Source organism: Scardinius erythrophthalmus, assembly GCF_964197995.2.
Source record: "Scardinius erythrophthalmus genome assembly, chromosome: 13".
Lineage (NCBI taxonomy): Eukaryota > Metazoa > Chordata > Actinopteri > Cypriniformes > Leuciscidae > Scardinius > Scardinius erythrophthalmus.
In genome coordinates this window covers 12,046,305-12,071,496 of record NC_138233.1, presented here as the reverse complement: position 1 = coordinate 12,071,496, position 25,192 = coordinate 12,046,305, and the positions used below count along the sequence as shown (strand labels likewise).

The 25,192-nt window shown below is 37.8% G+C and overlaps 2 protein-coding genes across 10 annotated transcripts; both read right to left on the bottom strand.

Annotated features, from left to right (window-relative positions):
• Positions 1-1,250: 1,250 nt before the first annotated feature.
• On the bottom strand, positions 1,251-8,386 carry elf2a (E74-like factor 2a (ets domain transcription factor)). Of its 4 annotated transcripts, none has more exons than XM_081383088.1 (9): positions 8,068-8,386; positions 6,960-7,106; positions 5,868-6,063; positions 3,925-4,017; positions 3,675-3,770; positions 3,387-3,467; positions 3,120-3,312; positions 2,713-3,000; positions 1,251-2,609 (listed from the first exon to the last, which is right to left on the bottom strand). In XM_081383088.1, the coding sequence occupies exons 2-9, from the start codon at positions 7,032-7,034 to the stop codon at positions 2,066-2,068; spliced, it is 1,566 nt and encodes a 521-aa protein (XP_081239214.1). In that variant the 5' UTR covers positions 7,035-7,106; positions 8,068-8,386; the 3' UTR covers positions 1,251-2,065. The 4 variants fall into 4 exon arrangements, with proteins under 4 accessions (XP_081239214.1, XP_081239213.1, XP_081239216.1 ...); XM_081383087.1 differs by having other exon boundaries at positions 1,257-2,609; positions 3,387-3,470; XM_081383090.1 differs by lacking the exons at positions 5,868-6,063; positions 6,960-7,106; positions 8,068-8,386 and adding an exon at positions 5,058-5,129 and having other exon boundaries at positions 1,257-2,609.
• Positions 8,387-9,718: 1,332 nt separating this feature from the next.
• mgarpa (mitochondria localized glutamic acid rich protein a) lies at positions 9,719-23,109 on the bottom strand. 6 transcript variants are annotated; one of them, XM_081383549.1, is made up of 8 exons: positions 22,918-23,049; positions 19,516-19,616; positions 19,316-19,421; positions 17,764-17,781; positions 14,881-15,216; positions 11,929-13,113; positions 11,648-11,698; positions 9,719-11,122 (listed from the first exon to the last, which is right to left on the bottom strand). In XM_081383549.1, exons 1-7 carry the CDS (start codon positions 22,997-22,999, stop codon positions 11,679-11,681), a joined length of 1,848 nt encoding a protein of 615 aa, XP_081239675.1. In that variant the 5' UTR covers positions 23,000-23,049; the 3' UTR covers positions 9,719-11,122; positions 11,648-11,678. The 6 variants fall into 6 exon arrangements, 4 of the variants coding, with proteins under 4 accessions (XP_081239675.1, XP_081239674.1, XP_081239676.1 ...); XM_081383548.1 differs by having other exon boundaries at positions 9,728-11,122; positions 11,936-13,113; XR_014031420.1 differs by lacking the exon at positions 17,764-17,781 and having other exon boundaries at positions 9,728-11,122; positions 19,302-19,421; positions 22,918-23,109.
• Between the last annotated feature and the right edge of the window lie 2,083 nt (positions 23,110-25,192).

The following is a 25,192-nucleotide window of genomic DNA, read 5'->3' as shown; positions in this document are numbered from 1 at the left end:
ACAAAACTGTTGCAACATTATTTTAAAAACTTTTCATAAGTTAAAAAACAAAAAGTCACCAGCATATAAGCTACTTACCTGATCATAAGACTTAATTCTTCAGATATGTGTCTTTCTAGTTTGAGTTTTGATATAGTTAGTTACTGATATTCACACTAATATTGAACTGACTTGTTTATATATTATAACATTGTAATTACTTGTACAACTACTTCACCACGCTGCCTTTAAAATATGTCCTTGCATAGGTGAAAACTTTTATGATCCGGATCCAAAGATTGTCATCCTTTAAAGCCAACCTATTCCGGCCCGAATCCCACAGAGCCAATTAGCAGAAATACAGAGCAAGTGCTTAGTAAAGTGCTCTCCATTAATCCCTGTGCATGCCACAGACTAAAGTCTCCACAGTAGAGCATCTAATATCATATGGTATTTTTAGAGAAAGTTTGTTGATATTTTTTTGGTTTGTGTTCTATGGTTTCATAACTGACAGATATATTGAACTGAAATTACTAAGATCAAACTTCATGCCTACACTTTGACCAATGAATTTCCATCCTTGTCAATTGTGATTTCTGAATAAAGTTTTTTTATATATATATATATAATTTTGATCAAGATCACATAATCCAGTCTGTATGATCCACACGGAGATCTGATCTCACTATCTTCAAGTCTGTCTGTGATTACATGAAGAAACCAAGAACTGTGGAAACATCTCCATGACACTTGAAACATTCCTGCAAAGCTCCCTGTAAAACTATGTGTAAGTGTACCAGGACAAATGCTGTTTTAAACTTAAAGGGTGGTCACACCAAATATTGATTTGAGTTAGCTAATAAGTTAATTGATAAATAAAATCTATTAATGACATTCATTATTAAAGCCTCCTCACTTTACAACATTTTTACACAAGTGCCTAAAACTTCTCACAGTACTGTAGCTTTGCAGGAAGGTTTCTTCAAGCATCTTGGAGATCTTGCCACAGTTCTTCTGGATTTAATCTGTGTCAGTTTTTTTTGACTCCTTGTGCATACAACAATCTCACTGGATTATTACAATTAATGGCAAAATTAATTTGGAAATGTAAACTGATATTTCCTACTGACATGCAATAGCAAAAGCTAAAAATTACTGGCTTAAAAAAAAAAGCAGTCACTGTCAGATTTTCCATGACTGTGGGAACCCTGCGAGGACTAATGAACAAAAGCACATTTTACACATTAATGAAAGAAAGAAAAATACCATTTGAACCAGCTGTTTGCATAATTCTCTATATTTAAATCTACTTGGATACATTTTTGGGGTAAGAATACAACAAAATATATGCTTCATATATTGAATTTTCAATATACTGTATCAGACATTCTTTCCCTTTTTTGTACACATGAAAAACAAAACATAAAAAGCAGTGGAAACCACAAAGCGATAAATGCACAGAAAGGAAATCATTTTAAAAAGTCTGAGATAACAGAAAAAAATTAAGATTTAAATGTCCTTCAGAAAACAGTTTCTTTTAAACTGTACAAAAACAAAAACACTTCCTGGTACAAAATATAAAAAATAAATCATATTTACACAAAGCACAATCAATTACTTTTAGTAATGACGTAGGAGGAAAAAGCAGACCTAAGGCTGCTTGTTTTATTTATCATTAACTACCGCAAAGGTACATCTATGCACAGATTCTTTTATGATCCAAATTACCAGGTGATCAAAACGAGCATCTTGGCTGTTTCTCTTCACCCATGACTTGCTCTCAAACTTTAGCACCAAGTGAGGTTCGTTCCTACAGCATTACAGCACAGACGGCCGGCTCTAACGAAGCATGATTTGAATAGATTATTATAAGAAAAAGAAAGAAAAAAGGCCTTCCAAAATCTAATCCAGATTTGAAACTACACATGGTGGTTATAGTGTAGGGAGTGAACAAGCGTCTCGGCTGTAGTGCTGGTTTCATCCGGTTCACAGAAGACAGCCAGTCTTTACGTCACTCATTTCATTTGCATCTGTGTCACAAGTGTTGATGTCGGTTCCTGTGAGTGCAGTGACATTTGATGTTTGCTCAGCTCTGTGTGGTCGTGGGGTTTGTCTGTGAGCTCGGCGTGTTCCCTGCAGCACTGTTAACTGTCTGATCCAAGGAAACCTCAGGAGATTCAACCTTAATAATAGTCACATCCTGTAAAGACATTGCTGGCTGTACGTTCGGCACCATGGTCACCCCTGGCTGCGAGGTCACCACGGTTACAGGAGCTGTGGAGGTGGATGTGGTGATGTTGGAGGGGATGGCGAGCTTCAAGACTTGGGTGTTGCTGGTAGGCACGGTGACGGGGGAGAACGTGCTCAGGGTGATGGGAGTGCCGGGTTTTCCGGGCATGGTGGGAAGGGTGATGAGCTGCAAGGTGATTCTTTCACCGCTTTGCCCCTGAGCTGGCACTAGCGTTGGCACGGCCTGAAGAACCATTTTGCCAGCGCTGTTACCCCCAGTGACGGAGTTGGGCATGGAGAGGATGGATGAGCGGACGGAGGGTGAGTTAACAGTTACTGTTGAGAATTTCTGACCCTGTGTCGTCATGAGAACAGGAACCTGCATGGCCAGCCTCATTGTCCTGGAAACAAACAACAAAAACATTGTGATAGGTGCGCTTGTAAGGAGTAAGGCCCTACTATTAGCAGTTGAAAGGTTCAAATTTAGACATTTTGATACCATACCCAGGGGCTGTTGCTGTGTTTTCTGGTGACTGTTGCACGGTCATAAAGGCATCTTGTCCTGAGGATAGATTGATGATTTTAGATACAGCAGCAGAGGGAGAGACTGGCGTCCCTTTGCCTTTCAGATTGCTGCGATTGGAGGCGGCTGGGGTTTCTCGCTTTCCCTCGTCAATGCTGTCATCCATATTGTCATCATCTATGAAAACAATGTCTTTGGGCATCTCCTTAAACTGGTACACAAGTCTTTGGCCTTCCACTTTTGATAAAATGCCCCGTTGGTAGTAATACCTACACACACACACACACACACACACACAAAAAAAAAAAATCAAGACAAGACTGCTGGAACATTTTCTGCTCACTGGTAACATTGATTAAATAAATCTAAATAACAGACAAAACATTACCTAAGCGCTCTCCCCATTGTCTCATAGTTCATGTCAGGTTTATTCTTATGTCTGCCCCATAATTTAGACACCGCTTTGGAGTCCACAAGCTTGAATATGCCCTTCTCCTTCTGAGTCCACTTAATGTACTTGGGACAGGTTTCCTTGTCCTGCAGAAGGTCCAACAGGAACTCCCACAGGTAAGTAGTTGAGCCTGTAAGACTCAGACTTAAAATTTGTGGCACCAGGAAAAAATATTCTCTTGCATTGTTGGGCAGAAACACTCACCCTTGCTGTCTTTTGATTTCCTCTTATAGACCAGATCCAGAGAACCATCACAGCAATTTCGTGGAGTTCTGGGTTTTCGTCCTGCTGGTGAAGATCACACAAAACAAATGAATCTCTTCTAGACAATTACAGTTTTCAATTGTAATTAAGAAATTGAGCTGAAAGTGCACTTTACGCACTTCAAATGCACAGTACCAGAGTACGCAGCAATAAACAAAAACTTGCATTCATTTCCCAACATTGCTATAGTTAATTGTCTTAAAGGGGTAATAGCAAACTGTGGTTCACCTCTCTTCTTCTTCTTCAGTAAATCTGCCTCCTGCAGGACAACAGATCCCATTTCCTCAGTTCTCACTTCCACCTCCATCTCAGACAAAAGCTCCTCTGCAGAGAAAGAGAGACAAATGTGATTTACAGATGTGTTAAGTAGTAATTTGTTAAGTTAGGACAGCACAAAAAGCCTAAGAACAAATGAAGACATTTAAGAACAAATAAGATATGAGGTACATGTTACCGTGAACATGCTTTAATCACACACCTGTACTGCGATCCCCCTGCAAGCTGGATGGAGAATCCATGTGGAGCAGAGCTTCAGCTGCCTCGATAGTTTTATCATGCACTGAGACCTCCACTAAGAAAGAGGGAAAAAGTTTTCTGTTTTACAAGTTTGTCAATAAAAACAGCAGATTATGACACAAACAAGCAAACAAATAAATGCCATACATACAATCATTTAACATGTTTAAACAATACAAAAGCCTTTTAGAATTTAAGGTTGTAGTGTAAAAACAGATGCTTAAAAACTAATACAGAAGATTTGAAATTGAGCTTGCTTTTGATTAAAATAGCATTCTTTGTTTATAAATATTCTCATGTACATAAACTCATAAAATTGGCGGTACAGGTTAAATATATTTGCATTTCGATGTGTTCATTGGCTACACCGCAGCTTACGAAACAATCAATGCTAAGCGCTGATTGGCCAGGCGTCCTGTCACTCAACGCCTATACACTTCCGCCCTAAACTTCAACAACAAGCGTATTTTTAATCAAATGTGATATATTTCACTTAGCGGAAGTCTTTAAATAGCTCTATACATCACAGAAAATAAATCGAAACGTTATTTGTTTATAAAACCACACGGTTGCTACGTTATTGTATGCAACAATCTCAAGCAAATCTAATAAAAAACAAAAGCAGTGTATTCAAATTTCTTGCATGTCGCTTTTAATGATCAAAAAGCATAACCGCACCATTTACACTTTACAAATATCCCGCAACAAAACTGTTTATTATCGTCTGCGTTAATCTAAGTTACAATCAAAACAATAAAGAACAGAACCGTTAGCTGATTTAAACAATCAGATAGCACACATATTAAACTGCTAATATTTAAATAAAAATTAGCTCCACGCTTTACCACAAAACCCTATTAAACAGTAAATCATGTTATAAACAATATATCAGATAACGTGGCCAAGATGCAAAAAAGAAAACAAACGCACTTCCTGGTTTCTGACAACCACCATCAATCCTCTAATAAATCATAACTCCAACCGACTTTAAACAAACATTAATAAATACACACAACACCAATGTCACATATTACTCAACGAACACAAAATAAAAGTGTCTCTAAAACGAAATAGCAAGAAATGATTTAATATTACTTAAACTTGGCGCACGGGATAACGACAGCTCTTCACTTCCTGGTTGTCAAGCGCTTTTGCATCCTTCACTTTAGCAAGAGTCCAGCGCTCATTACCTTAAATCACGTGATACACTATTGTGATGAGTTTTATTTTTTTATCATCATTATTGTTTATAAGCTTTGCAGAGTAAATCAAACTGGTGTTGTGAAACGGAGTAGTCTCACCAGCTGCTGCAGACTTCTTGACATGAAAATGACTAATAATATCTGCACCATGTATCTCTTCATCTCCGGTTACAAAGACTAAACTGCCTTTCTACGCTCCCTTTCTGCTTTTCAAAAAAAAAGTCAAAACTATACTGGGCAGCTAATATTGTATTTCGTATCCCTGAGCACAGAAAATATATTATAAAATCATTATTTACATCCAGCTTAATGTTTGTGCAATCTAGCTTTCCTTTTTTTTACCCTACACAAATTCTTCTTTGTGAAGAAAAAGCTTTGCTTTTTTTCCCTTCTAATATGTGTCTTTTATAACTTTTACAAAACCACCACAAGATGTCTCTCTTTAGCTGTTCCTGCTGTTGAAAGACAACTGGAAAAAGACTACTAAAAAACAATAGGCACATTTGGGAAATCGATCTAAAATTACCAGTCCATGCAATCATATTTTTCTGGGTTTTCAGAATTAGGTCTATTGTTCAGTTAGGCAAAAAACAAGACCACATTTTAAGTTTTGACCCTCAGATTGGTCTTCCAAGCAGATATATAACAACATTTTCCTTCCATGGAAATATGATCCTCTGTGAATTGTGGAAATATTGCTCACCTGCTGCCATCTCCTGCAACTCAGTCTCCACAACTTGTTCCTCAGCCACATCCTGCACCAGGTAGGTATTCTGATCGTCATAGACTAGCACCTGTGCAGCGTAGCACTGCTCCAAATCAGCACTATTCACCTGCTCCACTATCACTGCAGGACAGTGCTTTTCTCCGTCAGGCTCCACTCCATCAGGACAAACCTCCTGGCAAAAAAAAACGACAACAATAAACACCTTGAGTTGCCTTAAAATGCCTACCTTTAATGTGCATTTTACGCTTTAAGCCAGAGACACACCAGGCCGACGATTGGACGTTTTTGAGTGACAGTCTACTTGTGTTCTGCACCGTTGGCTCTAGTCGGACGCCGCCTGTTTTTTCTACAGCCTGTAGAATCGGTGTCGGGCCATCAGTGAGAGAGAGAACTCTGATTGGCTGTTCAGTTTAGTGAATGAGTCAGTGCACGAGAATAACAACAAAACAGCGAGCAAAGAAATCAAGACGGTATAGACGGAAGGCTGTTGTAATTTTACATCATCTTACCTAAGTGTTCCTGGGCGAATATTTTAATAATAACATGAGATAGAAATAAAGAAAGTGATCAGCATGATTGATATTCAAAATGGTGAGCACGCGCTGCTTTTTTTACGGTTTGAGCATCTGCAGCCTGAAGTTCAGGGCCTGCTTCCCTTTTTAAGTGACGAATATAAACAAATATATCAGCAGAAATAGACATATCTCCTTTACACGCAGGCGCAGAGCACACGGGCTGGCTGACAGTCAGCTGTAGTCCTTTCGGTGTGTTCAAGTGCAGCTTTTTTGCCCCAATGCAAGGCGGCAACAGTCGGCTAGTTCTTTGGCGTCAGTTTGGTGTGCCCCTACCTTAAAGGTATAGGCTAGCGGAGGATCTTTCCGAATTTTAGATAAGACCCGCCCTCTCCACTTTTTGAAAAGTTTGATTGATTCACCAGAATAGTTTGATTGATTCACCAGAATGATTGACAATTAGGAGGACCAATAGTATAGGTGATCCACCCGGAAGTAAAAAATCCTCCGCTATACCTTTAAATTGCAATTCTAATTATGAGTGTGCAGACTTCACCTGCTGTGCTTCCTCATCTCCAGTGACATACTCCAATATATTCCCTCCTCCATCTACTATCACCACAGAGGTCATGACTCATTCCTCTGTGTCAGAACCGAACTTATCCACTGTGCCTCTGCTGATGACCTTGAGTGATGTCACAGCCTGAGAAAAGAAAACAGCCATTAGTGAATGCAGTATGCAACATTATGAAATTAAAATGAACAAAGCTCCCAAAGGCATTTGCCCTTTTCAATCATGTGATAACTTTGGTTATTAAGCCACGTCCGGCTATCATATTATGCCTTTTCAGTTGGCATGGGGAAAAAAAACCTTATTATTCTTACAAAGATCACGAGCAGAGCTTTAGCCTTAAAAAAAAAAAAAAAAACACACGCACACATGCAGAAGCAAAACAAGAAAACAGAAGAGGCCTGTATCCTGTTGGCATCCTGTTCTATGTCCCCTTTGCTTTTCCCACAGAAAACACTCTAAAATTGAAGAAATTGAAGAGAGAACTAAGGTGATTACTAACTATGAATGACCAAAGTTACTTCAGCAAACCCCTCACCTTACACAAAAGTGAAAATGTAATGTTAATCTGGTTCTTCGTGAGGCTTCTTAAGCATAACTGTATGCATCAATAGGATTCAAGCAAAACTGCGAAATAGGCAAAGCCGACAAATCAAAGAGGGAACGTTTACATTAAAGTTCCTGCTTAGTGTACGGCTTAATTTTGCTTGTCTGTGTTATCCTTTATCACAGTTTTCCGTCAAGCATGACAACTCTGACACTTGACTGATAGACACTGACAGACTAAATGCGCGCCAGGAGGGCTGCTATTATTGCCATTAAAACAGCGCTAACATTCTCCATATTGTATCAACTGATTTATCAACAAGGAGGAGCCAAAATGGAAATAATAACCGTTTAAAGAAAAAACAATACAAAAAAATGATGAACTTTTACAAAAACTGTATCTAACACGAATAATTAGATCGGTAAACAAACAGCTTGCTGTATAAACAGCCACACTAAAACAAACTACCAACCTTCTGATGAAGTCTAAACGAATTAACCTTAACCTCTAATGTATGTATAGATGAAAAAATATGAAATTTCTCACCGTTTGTGGTGATTTCTTGTCGCTTGGTGAACCTCAAGACAGTCGAATACACCCTGTCATAAGGTTAGCATGCTAACCTTGCTAATGACAGATTGACTAGCTGATGTTAAAGCTGGTCAACTTGCGCGAACTGCTCGCTGATAAAGCGCACGCATGCAGGCGATAGACAAATGTCTATTTAGTCGATGTAAAATACAAAAAGTATGAGTTTTGGCAGAATGCGTTACTGTAGTAGGTAATGTTTTGCGTAGCTGGTTTCGGGCCTCCCGTTAGCACGATCTGACTGACGAACTGCGCACTGTGCGCAGCAACCCTAAGTGACGTCACATTCACCCTTGTCAGGTGGCGCGCGCGCTTAAATTATAATAAATAAATATAATGACCATGATGACACAAGTTAACTATACAATCACAGCAAATAATATCACAATAACATTTTTAAGTCACTGTGCAGATGATATGTAATACAATAATGTAGGCTAGTACAGTACGTGTCGTCTCATATTGTTATAGGAAAATAATGACAAATGTTTTTGAAACAAAAAAGCTTGTTGAATTGCACTACTTGATTGCATTAACCCTGCATGCATCTTTATGGGCTGAAATGCAACATGGTTTTATATTTAAGCAGTGAATAGGCCTATTTACATTCAAAACATTTCACACACGTTTTCATTAATAGAAATTCGATAATCCATATTCACCTCTCAGATTTCACTTCCAAAATATTCATCCTGTTTAAAAATACAACCTATAATATTCGACAGGCAATTTTCGGTCCATTTTATTTCGCTTTACAAATTCGCTTCCACAAATTCAGTGGTTCAAATCATAGACAATAAGGTTCAAATTCGACAGAAAATTCAACATTTCACATCCGGGAACGGCAGGAATATCATTAGATTGTCGCTTGATAATCTCCAAAACTGTTAGTGGACCTCGCCAGTGGGGATGTAGGCTAGGCTATAGATACTGGAACAGGTACTCTTTTTTTCTCTTACGGAAAATATGAACGTAACGCGCAAAGTTTCACGCTGAGCGATTCCCAGTGAAATACTGGCATAAAGTTGTCTTGACACTGGATGTTCTATATTCGCACATTTATGACTCGTTTCCACCGAGCGGCATGGTACGGTACGGTACGGTACAGTACGGTACGCATTATGGTAATCTACTGATATTCCTGCCGTTCCAGGAAGTCAAATGTTGAATTTTCTGTCGAATTTGAACCACTGAATTTGTGGAAGCGAATTTGTAAAGCAAAATAAAATGGACCAAAATTTGCCTGTCGAATTTTATAGGTTGTATTTTTAAACTAAATTAATATTTTGGAAGTGAAATCTGAAAGGTGAATATGGATTATTGAATTTGTATTAATGAAAACGTGTGAAATGTTTTGAATTGAAATATTCACTGCTTAAATATAAAACCATGTTGCATTTCAGCCCATAAAGATGCATGCAGGGTTAATGCAATCAAGTAGTGCAATTCAACAAGCTTTTTTGTTTCAAAAACATTTGTCATTATTTTCCTATAACAATATGAGACGACACGTACTGTACTAGCCTACATAATACTACTTTCTCAGATCCAACATATTAACAGAACTGTACAGTGCCTCTTAATCTTAGTCACACACAATCACACTAAAATGTGTTTTAACCCTTTATTTTTCTTTGATATACAGGAACAGTACATTCACAGTTTAAAAACCCCAGTTCAGGGCCTACAGTGAAAGTGAAACCTCAAAACGGCACAAGAATTTTACATCCCTAACCCTTAAAACAAAGACAAAAGAACCTGTGAACACACCCTTTATGATACGGAAACATACTTCACATTATTCCCTCACATTCACATTATTAAGTTGTAATGTAACTCATAATACTCTTATAGGTCCCTTTTCAAACATGTAAAGAAATAAAAGACAAAACTGTTAGGGCAAATGTTAAGTATCTTTTCGTGTATTTATCTGACCTTAATTTCCCTTGTGGATCAATTTAGTACGTCTATCTATCAGTCTAAAATTTGAATGAGAGGAGATTAGCATCTAATCAAATCAAATGAGAATCAAATATGATACTGAAGGTATCATAGAAAGTGTAACTTTGGCATAACAGGTTTGGGGACATTGCTTTTGACACAACAAGGAAAGAACTTTATTATGCACTTGTCAAGCAACAGGTTTTATAATCACTGGTTTGATGATGATGATGATGATGACTGACTGACTCTAATGGATCAATACAACAAACTAAGAGAGAAGAGGAAAACAAAGACAAAGGATGCAGCAGTGTGATTTGCCTTTTGGCCTTTAGAAATTAATTATGGAATTCTGACTTGGCATGGCATAATATTTTATTGATTATTTGGAGAAATGCAATCCGTTTGTCAGTTGTTTTTGGACCTAGTCATATCACATTGTAAATGCAAGCTGGTAACGAATACTGGTTATTGGAAATGTGTAAAAAGAACACTGTCATTTTAAGCTGAGGTAGAAAGGTACAAATCAAATTTAGTGTAAGTTCATAAATAATGCAAATGAAAAAATAGCATAGATTGAAGATAGAGGACAACCTGAAGTTTAACCAGAAAACTGGTGGCCAGCATGCAGGTATGGCAGTGTTTGTGGTAAATCTGTAGCCTTGCTGGTATTGGCCTAACTATTGACACTGCAGTTCATACTAATGTGAGGTTTGAGGTAGGGTAAACTATAGTATAGGCTTCAATGTGCAGTTGACTCAAAAAGAGTAGAGTTCCATTTATAAAGGCTAAAAAGATCGGTCACAGCATTTAATGCATATTATAATTGTCAAGAAACCTGTATCTTTCATATCAGAGAGAAGTGAATGTTCACATGAAGTAACCACGTTTCAGTGGAAAGAGAGGTGTACTTCAGAGTGGGAAGGTAACAGCATTCTGGGTCCGGTGTTAGCATTACTGTAATTGTTGGTGGGCTCAATGTGGACGCAGGCAATAGGGAAGTGGGAAGGCACATCACTAATTCTTTATCAGGGAACCGGTTTACTATCCCAGGACATCTGACTCTACTTAACTGAGAAAAAGACAAAAGAAACCAAAATTTGACATGTCAATGTACACTATCATTCAAAATCTTTTTATTTGATCAAAAACACAGCAAGAACCATAATATTGTTACAGTTTAAAATAACTGTCTTCCATTTCAATATATTTAATAAAATGTAATTTATTTCTGTGATGGCAAATCTGAATTTACACCAATCTTCAGTGTCACGTGATCCTTCAGAAATCATACCAATGTGCTAATTTGGTGCTCAAGAAACATTTATTCTTATTATCAGTTGAAATCAATTATGCTGCTTAATGTTTGTTTTTTAATACTGATTAATACTGATAGTTTTTTTGTTTACTAGAAAGTTCACAATTTTAGCACTTGTTTGAATTAAAAATGTTCTTGTAACAATGTAAAGGTGTCACTTTTGATCACTTGTAATGCATTCTTGCTGAATAAATTGGATATCTATAAAAAAAATCTTACTCACCCAAACATTTGAACACACAGAAAGTATAAAAAAAAAAGATTTCCACAATACGTTACCTTTTTTAGTTGCTGCTAATACATCTGCACTTTAAGCAAATGGCGCTTGCCCTATGAATGAAATAAAAGAGTAACATTTAGATCATAAAAAGGAGATTACAATGTGTATCATGAGCATTCATTAAAAATACATGTATTTATATGTCTTCAAATACTATATAAAAAACTTTTGAATCACTATTCAGCTAGTTTCAGGTCAAGTTTTGGTTAAACTACATTTTTGCTATCATCATGATTAAGTTAACTAGTTAACTCAGCATTGCATTGTTAAACCTGATTACCTGTTACCTGACCCGATGGCTCTTCGCCATCATCAGGGGCTGGGATGATTCTGCCAGTCATGGGGGACACACCAAGCACCAGGGGCTTCTTTTCTGTTTTGGGACTTCCCTCCAAGACAACCACTATGAAGTCTCGTTTGGGGTCTTCCAAAGCATCAGGTGCACTTGATGTCTCAGCTGGAGAAACCACTGTGCTCACAACATCTGGTTCAGCCACTCTTTCTGTAACATCCACAACCGGACTTGCTGCTTCTTCCTCAACCACACGTACTGAAATCTCCACAACTGCACTTTCTGCAATCACCTCTGAACATGCTGCTGCCTTCACTTCCTCACCTTCTTGTGCTTCTAGGACGACTGCTGGAACGACCTCTTCTGCTTCTGTGGCTGCAGGTGTTTCCTCAGCATCTTCAGTTAGCAAGAAAACTGGCACCTCTTCTGGAACAGGTGCTACATGCATCTCTGGTACCGGTTCAACTGGTGCCTCTTCTGTCACTGGGTCAACCAGTACTTCCTCTTCTATCACAGGGACATCAGATGCCTCTTCTGAGGATACTGGTGAATCAACTGGTGTCTCCTCAGCTGCTGGAGCCTCTTCAATCACTGCAGTAACTGGTGGCTCCTCTACAACTGGGGAAACTGGTGCTTCTTCCACTGGAGCAACAAACACTTCTACTACTGGTAAATCAACTGGTGTCTCCTCTGCTGCTGGAGTCTCTTCTACCACTGCAGTAACAGGTGGCTCCTCTACAACTGGGGAAACTGGTGCTTCTTCCACTGGAGCAACAAATACTTCTACTACTAGTGAATCAACTGGTGTCTCCTCTGCTGCTGGAGCCTCTTCAACCACTGCAGTAACAGGTGGCTCCTCTACAACTGGGGAAACTGGTGCTTCTTCTGTCACTGGAGCAACAGACACTTCCTCTGCTACAGCAGCATCTTGTGCCTCTTCTGCTACTGGTGACACTGGTTCCTCTTCCATCACTGGAGCAACGGGTGCCAGCTCTGTTACTGGTTCACTTTCCACATTATCTGTTGAAGGCACCTCAGTGGGCTTCTCTGGTACAGCTTCAACTGGTACGTCTTCTACAGCTACAGACACCACAGGAATAACATCGACCACAGAAGCAGCCGCCAGCTCTACTGTTTCTGCATCTACTGGGCTGACCGACTCTGACGGAGCCACTGCAAGACACAATCAAGCCATCCAATAATCATACAAAAAAAAAGACATCAGATTTTTGAGGTGATAAATTATTATTTAGAGGATTTAGTTGAAAAATTCTGTTTTATAAATAATTATATTGCATTGTGTGTAGTTTAAAACAGCAGATGGATCAAGATGCAGACACAATGGGAAAGATAGAAGTGAGACTATTAAAAGTAGAGTGCAGAGGTTCATCCTCACTACAGTAGAGTTGGATCTAACAGTACAGATCTGTACAGTCAAGTACATTAATATATGATCTATGGTGTGTATATTTCACAGAATGTAAGAGATTTTCAACAAGAATGCGTGTAAACACCATGCAGCTCCATTTAGGAGTTTCCTCATTATTCAAAACATGCAGTACATGAGGCTTTACTGCCAAATATCACCTAGAAAAGGACACACCACAAGCTTGATCACCACAAAAATGAAGATATGAAATTTTTGAATTTAGGGATGATATCATAGACTTTAATGTACAGCATCAGGACACCAATGATCTTTACACTAAATTCAGCTTTTTAAAACATTACTTTTAAAATAGAGGATGAACTTGCCAATGTTTTCAGAAAAAATTAAACACAGAGAATATGTTTTTGATATTTATCCATAATTTTATTAAATAGCTTCGAAATCCCTTATTCATTTTTATTACACGAATGCATTTTTTCCAAGAAAACGAGCAATTTCATTGAATCACATACATACTTGAGCTCCTTGGTAAGTTACTGAGTTCCTTGTCAGATCAGTCATACAGAGGAATATAAAGGGAAAACTAATACAGAAACACAGCTGGCCTAGTTGCTAGGGAGCATAAGACTCACAGATTTCACAATGTTAACTGGCGTGTACCAACTAAGTGATATCTGGCAGAGAAGCACATGTTTGGACAAATCCAAAGATCAACAACTGCACTGTTAAAGTTATTACAGAACAAATAACAACATACAGCAGTACATCTGCAGCTTTTCTGTGTCTTTGCGTGCAGTTGTGCCTCAAAGAAGAGGTAAGGCAGGATAGAAGTTAAAAGTGACAGGAGGCTGGCTCAGATTTTTAGAGGTTGACAAGACAGAGAGTGAAACTGAGTGCAAGAAACAAGAACAGAGTAGATAGTCTAAAGTGTGTCCACTGGAATGTTTGGTCACAGATGTAACAAAAAGCAGCAACTTTGGATTCTCACAGTGGTTTCAACAGATATCATTAGGCCTATATAAGTTCATTAACATCATTTAAATATTCCAGCAAACTCCAGGAATATAATGAAAATATACACAATCAGCTGTGTGCTGTTTAGTGGGATTACATTATTGCACCGCAAGGATCAAATCCTGTTCTATAACTCGCCAGTGGAAACAGAGGAAGTACAGTACGATGAGGACTATACAGTCAATCACATGCACTATCATTCAGTTAATGTCACTGAGCTCCTTACAACTTCAGTTAATGACTAAAGAATCTAATTGGAAGGGAGGAAAACTGAGGATAGATAGAGAGACCTGCAGGTCTGCAATAAAATCTAGCAAGTCTCTAAAATTGTTCAAGTGTCATGTTTTGTTCTTTCTTGAGATTTGACAAGGATGACATGTTCGGATTAAGTGAGACAGTGACCATTTTGCTATATAGGACATTTAAATCTTCTGCTTCTTGTGTGTGTAGGTGAGTGTTTGAGTACCCATGAGCCATTCAGGCCTCTGTACTTGTAGCCTCAGCTACTGCCTCCTCTTGGGAGGCTTCTGGCGTACCGTTGCTCTCTGACACCGTCTCTTCAGCTTGGATGACCGGAGTAACAACAGCTTCAGCCACTGCCTCTACTTCCTCTGCAACCTTCTGCACTTCCTCTGCCACCGCTGCCACCTCCTCTGCCGTCTCAGCAACAACCCCCGCCACCTCAGCAACCACCTCTGCAGTCTCTGCGACCATCTCGGCAACCTCTTCCACAGTGGTCTCAGGGGTTCCCGTCTCCTCTCCAGTGGCCTTGGCTGTTTCCAGCAAGACCTCAGGAGCTTCAGCAGCTACATCCTCCTCGGCTGCGCTCTCTACGCTTTCTGCCACCTCTGCTTCCTCTGCACCAGCTTCTTCTAAACAGAGAACAAAGAAGGAAAACTTAAGCATCAAGCTACGTTTCCATTTCTTTTAGCATTCTTCTAGTTCATTTTGAATCTCACATAGAAATGACCAGGTCATATTTATCCCCAAAATAAAAATAAAAGGATATGAAATTCTATTTTGCCTAAAGAAAATGAAACCTATTTTAAGACTATTGAGATTGTTTTACATTTTTTTAATGACAATTAAGAATATTTTGCAAACAAAATCTCAAGAAAATAAGATTATTTTTTATTTTTGTATTTATCATTACGGTGGAGTAATTCAAATCATCCTGTCCAGACACAATTATTTTTTTCTTAATCTATATAAAATAAAATAAAAATTACTTTTTTTTATTAATACTACCATGATATTTTTTTTACAAGTTAGATAATTGCATTTTTTCTCAATGTATTATTTATATAATAAATAATTATTTAAATATTAAATAAAAATTCTCTTACATTACTAAAAAAATTGAATAACATTTTCCTTAGGTAATTAGTTGCAATTAGCACAATTTTCAATACAGATTTTTCATTTATAAATATAGAGAAGTAATAGAGCTTGCAAAATAGCAATACCTAGACATTAATACCTGGACATTTTTTGACAGTTTTTGACAAGGTGGTTGTACTATAATTCACAATATCTATATCAAAATCTGTGATGAGAATTAAACTAATTGCAACTAATTATTCAAGGAAAAGTTTTAATATGAATAATTTTTAGTAACATGAGAATTTTTTTATTATTTATTATTTTAATAATTATTTCATTATAAAAATAATAATGATAAAAAAGTAATTATTTGATATGTAAATAAATTATGTCATTGAAGTATTAATTGAACTGAATTTAATTTATGCTAATAGGAACATTTGCATAGCTAAGAACATTTACTTTGTCACCATGCCTTTCTCACGCGCACAACATCCATCTTACCAACCTGGAAATACCTCATCAGAAGGGTATACAAGGAATATAAATCCAGCTGTCAAAATCACTCACAACATAACCACTGAAGGCAGCATGCAAAACCCAAGAATGAGGAGGGAGGGGGTAAAGAGAAATTGAACAGAATAAATAAGGAGGGCTAGGAGGACGAGTGAGGAGAAGGAATACAAAGATGGCTGAGCCTTACCATCTCTTCAAAGCTAGCAGTACCAGCAACTCTGTGAATTCCAGCAGCACAGAATGACAACCAAAGGGCTTTGTTGTGCGTGTTTAATAAGTTAACCCACAGAGGGAAGCTTTCTTTTACATGTCTTTCACCAATTTCTACTGTATTATACCAGAATAAAGATTTTAAATAAGGGTTTCAAAGTCAATGGAATGAAGAGGAACTTAACAAGATAAATAGCAGGACTCATAATGACAATAACTCAGGAGAGAATCATCCAAAAAGTCCTGACTGAAGACTATAGGTGCCCAGCCCCGACTGTCCAAATTAGTTTACTCTGGAAAGAGTCAGAACAAAGACACAGTTAGGAAAGTAAGGAAAGAGATTAGTTAAGAGTTTTGAGATCGTTGTTCAATATCATGATTTCATAGTTCTGTTTTGGCATTTGAAAGACTGTAGTATGTGTATGTGACCACAGTAGCAGAAGAACACTGTGCTTAGTGCTATAGGCTGGCAAGTCTTTCTAAACTGGACTGCAGTGAGTAATAGAGGATCACAGGTAAATAAGTAGGGAAAGAGGGTCGTGAGAGAGAATGGGAGTGCACAGGGGTGCAGACGGATTATATAAATGGTTTATTCAAGAGGAGAGTGACACAGTGTCAAAACCCAGTTCTGATTAACAGGCTTTCTGACAAATAGGATCAGGGGATCAGGTGGGTTAGAAGGGTAGGACATGAGAACAACAACTCAATCCAATCTCAACGACACCAAGAAAAAATATACAGCACTTCATCAAAACCAATAAATAAGGCTTCCTCTGCCTTTTTAGCTCACTTTTCTGGTTTTCTATGTGAAGTTTGTTGAACTGATGAAGTTCTAGGCTCTCAATAAACAAGAATTTTGTTTTCGCAGTTTAGCCATGAGATAATCTACCCATATCTGTCCATTGTAGTGCCATTATAGGATATTTGTAAAACTGAAAAATTAAGTTGATCCTATTTGGCATAGAGCAAATATTAATCAGATCAGGTCATAATCTATGTGCCAAGAATATAATCTCTGTCCAGTGTTTTGCAGCTGTCAGCCAATAAGATATCAGGATCGATTTAACGGGAGGAGACGAGGGCGCGACATAATTTGGTTACCCTCTGAGTTTGACCCTCGGAAACCAAGGCTATAATACATTTCCAGATTACTCATAAATAACTCCCAAACATACTTGTTATGCAGCAGTTCAGACCATGCAAGTTAAAGCACAAGTTGGTTTTAGCAAAACATACTAAATGGATCCCACTGGTTTTAAGACAAACAGATGTGTTACATAGACATTTAAATCAATTTAAATATCAAAGTTATTTATTATGGTACATCATGGAGAGATTCTGACAAAAAAAAAGATCACATATAAACTCACCATCACCATTCTCCCCACCTAAAAAGCACAACAAAAACATGAAATGTTACATTTTAATCTGAAATCTGAACCTGCTGTATAAAGCTTTCTGTCAACAGTCACTTACTCATATTAGACCGCATAACACATTATGTCCTCTTATTTAAAATACTTGAATGAGAGAGAGTGTTTTATTGCTGCTGTCATTTAGATAAGACTGTTTAAATGGATAGTTCACTTTGAAAATAAATTTTGGTATGTTTTAGCTTACCTCAAGGGCATCCAAGATGTAGGTGTCTTTTTTTCCGCAGTAGTTTCTATTTGGATATTTTTAGCTCAAACCGTTCTTGTCTGTCAGTCATTTCATGCAGGTCGATGGTCACTGTCTCAAAACACAAGCACAGAGTCCAAATTAAAACAATTCCCCATCGTCCAAATTAAACAATTCCCCATCGTAAGTACACATTGACGGCCTAAGACACGAAACGAGCGGTTTGTGTGAGAAAACGAACAGTATTTATATCGTTGTTATCTCTTGAAAACAGCACATGTCCAAATGATCTGACGGCGCGGGCGGGTATAGATATATACACTAGATGTCACCTTGGCTACGGTTTCGTTCCAATGAACTGCAGTAGCCAAGGCGACATCTATGTATACATCTATACCCGCCCGCGCCGTCAGATCATTTGGACGTGTGCTGTTTTCAAGAGATAACAACGATATAAATACTGTTCGTTTTCTCACACAAACCGCTCGTTTCGTGTCTTAGGCCATCAATGTGTACTAACGATGGGGAATTGTTTAATTTGGACGATGGGGAATTGTTTTAATTTGGACTCTGTGCTTGTGTTTTGAGACAGTGACCATCGACCTGCATTATATGACTGACAGACAAGAACGGTTTGACCTAAAAATAGCAAAATTTAAACTACTGCGGAGTGCGGAAACAAAGACACCTACATCTTGGATGCCCTTGAGGTAAGCTAAAACATATCAAAAATTTATTTCAAAGTGAACTATCCCTTTAATATTGCTTTGGCTCAGATGCAGGAGTGTTAGAGAAGCTGGGATATGATACAATTATTCAATGTGGTGGAAGTGGTTTTGGCAAGACTGATATGTGTACTAAGAGGGCAACATGTCTTTTGTTGTGGTTGTATTTATGTGTTGGAAGGGCTGCAATTAATTATTTATTAGCATCTGAGGTAGATCTTGTAGATACGTGCAGAAGATAAGCTGACAATTAAGATCAGCAGGCCGGATGCCACTGAGAAGGGTTACTATCAGTGATGTTTGAAAAGCATTGGTTTTCATTTAATATCTGCAACAAAATGCCAAAGATTATATATATGTAACCTTATGCCTGTATCTTTCACCTTCACGTTTTACTATAAACTTCACAGACATGAGAAGGCTACACAATCAGTTTTCAGCTTTCTGTAACCAGATAAATCATTTCCATTCATGGACCCTAGATTTAAAACTACTCATCTGAATACTAAAAGTGACATTGGCTGAAGTTACAATGCTGAAAGCAGAACTGACTCTGTGAAAACAAAACCAGACTTACTCTTGGGCGGCCATGGTTTGGGTTTCCACTCAGACTTGGGACGAGCATTAATTTCAGAAACACGGTCAGCAAAGCGTTCTTTGTCTGTTACAACTGTTTTGTAAACCTATCATGGAATTCAAAAAGATATTAATTCAACAAATTTATGATCTGACATCAATCTTATCTATATCAATGGTTTGAGCTTTAACCATACTTACATATGCCAAGGAACCGGCGAAGGCTCCACCACAGAGGACGGCGTACAGTATATTCTCGCCGGAGCCACCAGGAACCGATGACATGAGCCTCCGTGGAACCACTGCATAGAGAACAGAGGAGTAAGGGAACGATTTTGGATCAACATATTAGTTGAGGCAACGATTACAGTCTCATTTCAACAGCTGTGTCCTCCACTGGTGGCATTTGTCGGCCACATTCTCACTCTCTCTCTAATAGAGTTTTAATAGTGTAGGCTGATATAACTAAAATATTATTTGTATTTATGTTTTAGTTAAAGTGCCTGGCACAGAGATTGACCTCCATGGCAGTAATATGGAGGTCCTGAGCTGCTTCATGCACAGTAGGTCACTGCCTGATTGGATTCCTGTCAATGGTTTCAGGTACCTATAAATATGCCTGTCAGCATTCATCTGGATTTTTAAACATTAACTGCATCAGAAATCGCATACTTCCCTACTAATTGGCGAAAAACAGTATGTGACAAAAGTAGCATGTCCGAATTCACAGTATAAAAGAGAAGGCAAAAAGTACCCAGATGACACACTTATTCCGATGAGATTCTGAAGTGTGTATACAACACTTTACTATCCCATGAGGCCACAGGAGAGGATTTGTGAATGGCAGTGACAACTGACGCTGATAGGACGCACACAGCCATTGTTTTATTGCATTTCCATGACTTTAAATTCAGTAACTCTCTATATAGAAGTTTATCTCCAACAGTTATGTTTATATAACATATGTATTGGTCAATGATTATTCAAAATGTATAAAGAGAATTATGCATTATTTGTCTATTTTCTTACATAGGTCATTGTTTAATAACCAAATATATAATTGAATGACTATCTTAGTACAGACAGTTCCTTGTCCTAAAAAAGTTTGAGGTCAGGGAGCAACTTAGATTTAGAAAACCATCAGTGCAGAACAATCATGATGATTGAAACACAAAGATCCTTCTGACATGGTAGAGGAGCCTTTTTTCAGGAGTCTCTTCAATATTCTCATTAAGATAATCCAGTCACTTACTTGTGCCCAGCTAGAGTAAATGGGTTCTAGACACCTCTGTGTTATTTATACCAACTAATCTGTTAATCTTTCCTAGGAGTCAAAGGGTGAAGCAAACAGAAAGTGAGACATGCTTAGTTAGACCACTGGGAACCAACTTGAGTTTTTCAATGTAAGATGTTGATTAGGCCTAATATCTAGGTTGCCAATGGCCAATATAATACATATATTTACATAAAACAATTTAACAACAGCAAATAAGACATAACTGCTGAAATTGAACAAACGTATTTCACACAATAAAGATTTTCACAATATAATCGTCTCAGTCTTATATTGACACCTAGTGGTGTGGAATAGGATGCAGCATCAAACAAAACAAAACAAAACAAAAGGCTTTCAGTTACAGATGCTACTAGATATGCCCTTTTTTGTCCGTATTATTTTAACAATAGGCCTGCTATATTAAAAGGATAGTTCTCCGTTTACAACATAATCATCATTTACCCACTCAACTGTTAGTTGAAAGCATGACCTGTTTTCTTCAAGCATCTATCCTGCAAATCACCCTCCAAAAAAAGATTAATCACAGCTTGATACTGGAACGGTTGAGCGGACAAGAATTAAAATGAAAGGCTTTAAGCAAGTGGTGTCTGACAAGTGTAGGCCTACCGTCCAGCCGTTAATGGCTATTTGAGGAGATATTTAGTGGGTAGGACAGACACTCTGATTCAATCTATGCTTATGTTGCTTTTTTCAACAGATTTTCATGATGTAATATTCTTATTAACTGCATCACAAACATCCTAACCTAGATTTTCACATACATTGATTCATCTAATACAGTCAAGCAACAACAAGGGCAGACAAGTGTCTTGCTTTAAGAATGTCTGCTTGTTTATTTAAACAACTAGGGTTTCCCAACAGGGGTCTATGAGCCCTCCTGGAGTACATAAAGTGGGGGGTCTGTGAGTTTAAAATGCAAGTGCTAAATTCAATACAATAATAATAAAAGCATAAATATTTAAAAGACTAACACAGGGGTTTGGGTGACAAAAAAAGAAGAAGTAGAAAACACTGAACCCTGAGGCAATCATTAATTCGGAAGAGCATACCAGCGCTAGCAAACAAAAATTCTACTTGAAGTAGTATCTAAAAAATACGTACTAGTCACAATTGGAATACAAAGCTGATATCTGAATGATAGATCTCCATAGAAGTCAATGGCAAAGAATTGTGTACTAGTATTACTAGTAACAACGAAATGGTTCGTAGTCACTATACTGAAATAAGCATCTAATAAACTAATAGTATATATTTAATAGGTACTAGTATCTACACTGAAAAAGACTCAGAAATTTACAGAGCCCCTAAATGGACATTGAGGAGGGAAAAAAATTAAATGGTAGAAAATAATAAGTCAATGGTTTTGTGTTCTCTCTTAAATGTTTTGCGTTCCCCCGAGTTCTTTGCAAACGAACGCAACGTTTCTCTGGAGAACGCAAAAAACCTAAATAATACTAGTGCCTGATGGAATTGATAGTAGGACACAAATATTTTTTTTTTAATTAATTGTTAGCACGGCTTGCCATAGGCTACAGAGCCACTGAGTTCCATAAGTCCGCGTGCATGAGTCTAGCTCGACCACGTACACAATCACGTGATCTATACGTGAAACACAGAACACCCTTAGAACATTGAAGGTCAAAAATCAAGCGGAGTATGAATACTTAAACCAAAAATAAAAATTCAACCGATTCCCTATTACGCAAGTTCGTGTTTCATAATCCATTTAAAGTGACGAAGGAATGAATCTGACAGACATTATTCGAATCATATTCAAGAGTCCACAACTAACCTAACTTTTCACAACGTTTAAAATGCAGTGACAGTTCGTGTATTTTGAATTATAAAACTGTGCAATATGAATATTACTGCAGATTTGCAGTGCCCAAGATGGCTACATGATGCTTGTGTGCTTGGTGCCAGGCTGCGGTTTTCTATGTGTACATTGTGTTCCCTGCAAATGACACGGCGAACATGTGTTAGTAGTAGTAGGAGGCGTGTAACCTCTGACTGGCAATAAAACTTGACAATTATCTCAAAAGCCATTTTAAAAAAAAAAAGTGAAGTACCAATAGGTTCCGACTGACCTTCATGTCCCCTTAACCCTAAACTATGTAATCGGGCCAAACAAGTGTACATCATGATACAAATCAGCTCAATCACATTTTCAATGTAAACTAAAGTCGAAATGCGTGAAATAACAAAATTAGCAGATCGCGAAAGCCCAAAACACAACAAATACACTGCAAATGATATGACTAATAGATATAAACAAAACTTAACGAGACAGATAAGACGGTCCTCACCATCTCTATAGAGCTGAGCACGGTTGATGGACAGTCGTGCCAGAGGTCCACACCTCTGCCAGGATGCTCTGCACGCAAACATGGTCCAAACTGCCACTGCCAAGCGAGGAAAGCAGCGTGAGAGTCCAATGGAGGCGCAATGAATGACTGTGTGACAGTGCGGAGATACATGGAGGGGGAGGAGTGAACTTGAGGGGAGGAGAAAACGCTCGTCGAATCCTCCCTCTTGTTGGATTCACTGGCACGATAGGCTTAAAGAAATTAAGTAACATGTATTTACTCAAATGCTTTTCAACCACATGCGTATCGGTTTAATTTATGTTACAGACATTTCTTTTAAAAAATCGCAAAATCACTGGAATTTAAGTTCCACAGACTGACACCCGTTAACGGTACCAGCAAACACAGAGCAACTCCCCTTAAAGGGATAGTTCACCCAAAAAATGAAATTAGCCCATGATTTACTCATCCTCGTCATCCTGTATGACATTCTTCTTTCAGATTAATACAGTCTGAGTTATTTAAAAAAATGTCCTGGCTCTTCCAAGCTTTATAATGGCAGTGAATGGCCGGTTTCTGTTTTAAATCCATAAAAGTGCATCCATCCATGATAAAAGTGCTCCACACAGCTCCGGGGGGGGGGGGGGTGGGTGGGATAATAAAGTCTAAAGTAAAACTAAAAGACTAAAATAACTAGCTTCTGGCAGATGGTCAACGCAACTCGACTTACACCAAAAGAGTAACACTTGACGATGTATGACGTAGGATGTAGATTTCCTTCTATTCTCTAAATTCTCTTTTATTCTTTTTATTTAGAATTAAAAAAAAAGAGTATGCGATTGGTGTTTTGTTTTGCTCTATCCTCTGCACTTCCACGTTCGTCAATGCGTAGTGCGTCAGGTCAAGTGTTACTCTTCCACCGTAAATCGATGCGTATAGCCGTCTGTCGAGAGCTAGTTATTTAGTCGATAAAGTTTTAAATATGGATATTTTTCTTACACGAACGCATCGCTTTGCTTCAGAAGGCCTTTAATAACCCCCCGGAGCCGGGTGGAGCACTTTTATCATGGATGGATGCACATTTATGGACTTAAAACAGAAACATTATAAAGCTTGGAAGAGCCAGGACATTTTTTAATATAATATAGTTTAATATAACTCTGATTGTATTCATCTGAAAGAAGAATGTTATATACACCTAGGACGGCTTGAGGGTGAGTAAATCATGGGGTAATATTCATTTTTGGGTGAACTATCCCTTTAAGTTTGTAGGCTATATGTTTTTTGTTTATTTTCATCCCAATTCTTATCTTCCAAGAACATTCACATGGAGATTTAAGTGACAACCTAAGAATCAATACATTGTCTAATGTTGTTTTTTTTTTCAAGGTTTTATAACCAAAAACTGTTCCCAGAATGTACTATCAGTTAGCTCCTTTAGAATGTTTATTATAGTATTCTGTTTAATAGTATGTCTAAGTACACAATGTACTTAGCTGTGTTGAAAAGCTGTACTCTGTTACTCGATCTTAGTGCTGCATTTGAAACTATTGAACACAATTTTTTTTTAAATAGACTCGAAAATGATGTTGGCATTAGTGGAATTGCTTTAGCATGGTTTAAATCATACTTATCTGACCATTATCAGTTTGTAGCAGTAAATGAAGAGACGTCTTATCGATCAAAAGTTCAGTATGGTGTACCACAAGGCTTAGTACTAGGACCGTTGCTGTTCACCCTGTACATGCTTCCCTTACGAGATATCATTAGGAAACAATCACTTTGAAACAATCTATGTTGTTAAATGCGCTATCTATATAAATGAAGGTGACTTGACTACTGAGTAATAATAACAAGACACTGTCCAAAGCTCTGTGGCCTATTAATTAGTAAACTATGAGATCTTGGCAAAAAATATTTACCATTACACCTAACATACTTGCTGTTTTGTGTCTGACATCTTGCTTCATCTTAGACCACATTAATCTAATTGACTCCATACAATCTTAAAAATTGAATTTTGGGATATCACACTGGTTTGATGACACTGAATGTTGTCTTCAAAAGTCCCATGCTTTGTAAACAACTGACAATTGCATTTACCTAATTCGGACACTTAAGCCTGGTTTCATAGGCAGGGCTTAGATTAAGACAGGATTAGACCTTAGTTCAATTAGGACATTTAAGTACCTTTTATAAATGTGCCCTAGAAAAAGAAAACATTAATGGTGTGCATCTTGAGATATATCTTAATATTTGTATTGTTTTTTATTGT

What these genes read in the sequence shown, in the direction of transcription:
- mgarpa (XM_081383548.1), bottom strand. Translation starts at nt 22,999, where the DNA reads ATGTTTGCGTGCAGAGCATCCTGGCAGAGGTGTGGACCTCTGGCACGA. An exon ending in GACGGTGTCAGAGAGCAACG is followed by an intron (nt 13,114 to 14,880) that starts GTACGCCAGAAG and finishes TGTGTCTTGCAG; the next exon opens with TGGCTCCGTCAGAGTCGGTC. An exon ending in GCGAAGAGCCATCGGGTCAG is followed by an intron (nt 11,699 to 11,935) that starts GTAACAGGTAAT and finishes TTTCATTCATAG; the next exon opens with GGCAAGCGCCATTTGCTTAA.
- elf2a (XM_081383087.1), bottom strand. Translation starts at nt 7,034, where the DNA reads ATGACCTCTGTGGTGATAGTAGATGGAGGAGGGAATATATTGGAGTAT. An exon ending in GCAGGGGGATCGCAGTACAG is followed by an intron (nt 3,771 to 3,924) that starts GTGTGTGATTAA and finishes CTTTCTCTGCAG; the next exon opens with AGGAGCTTTTGTCTGAGATG. An exon ending in GAAATCAAAAGACAGCAAGG is followed by an intron (nt 3,313 to 3,386) that starts GTGAGTGTTTCT and finishes TGAGTCTTACAG; the next exon opens with GCTCAACTACTTACCTGTGG.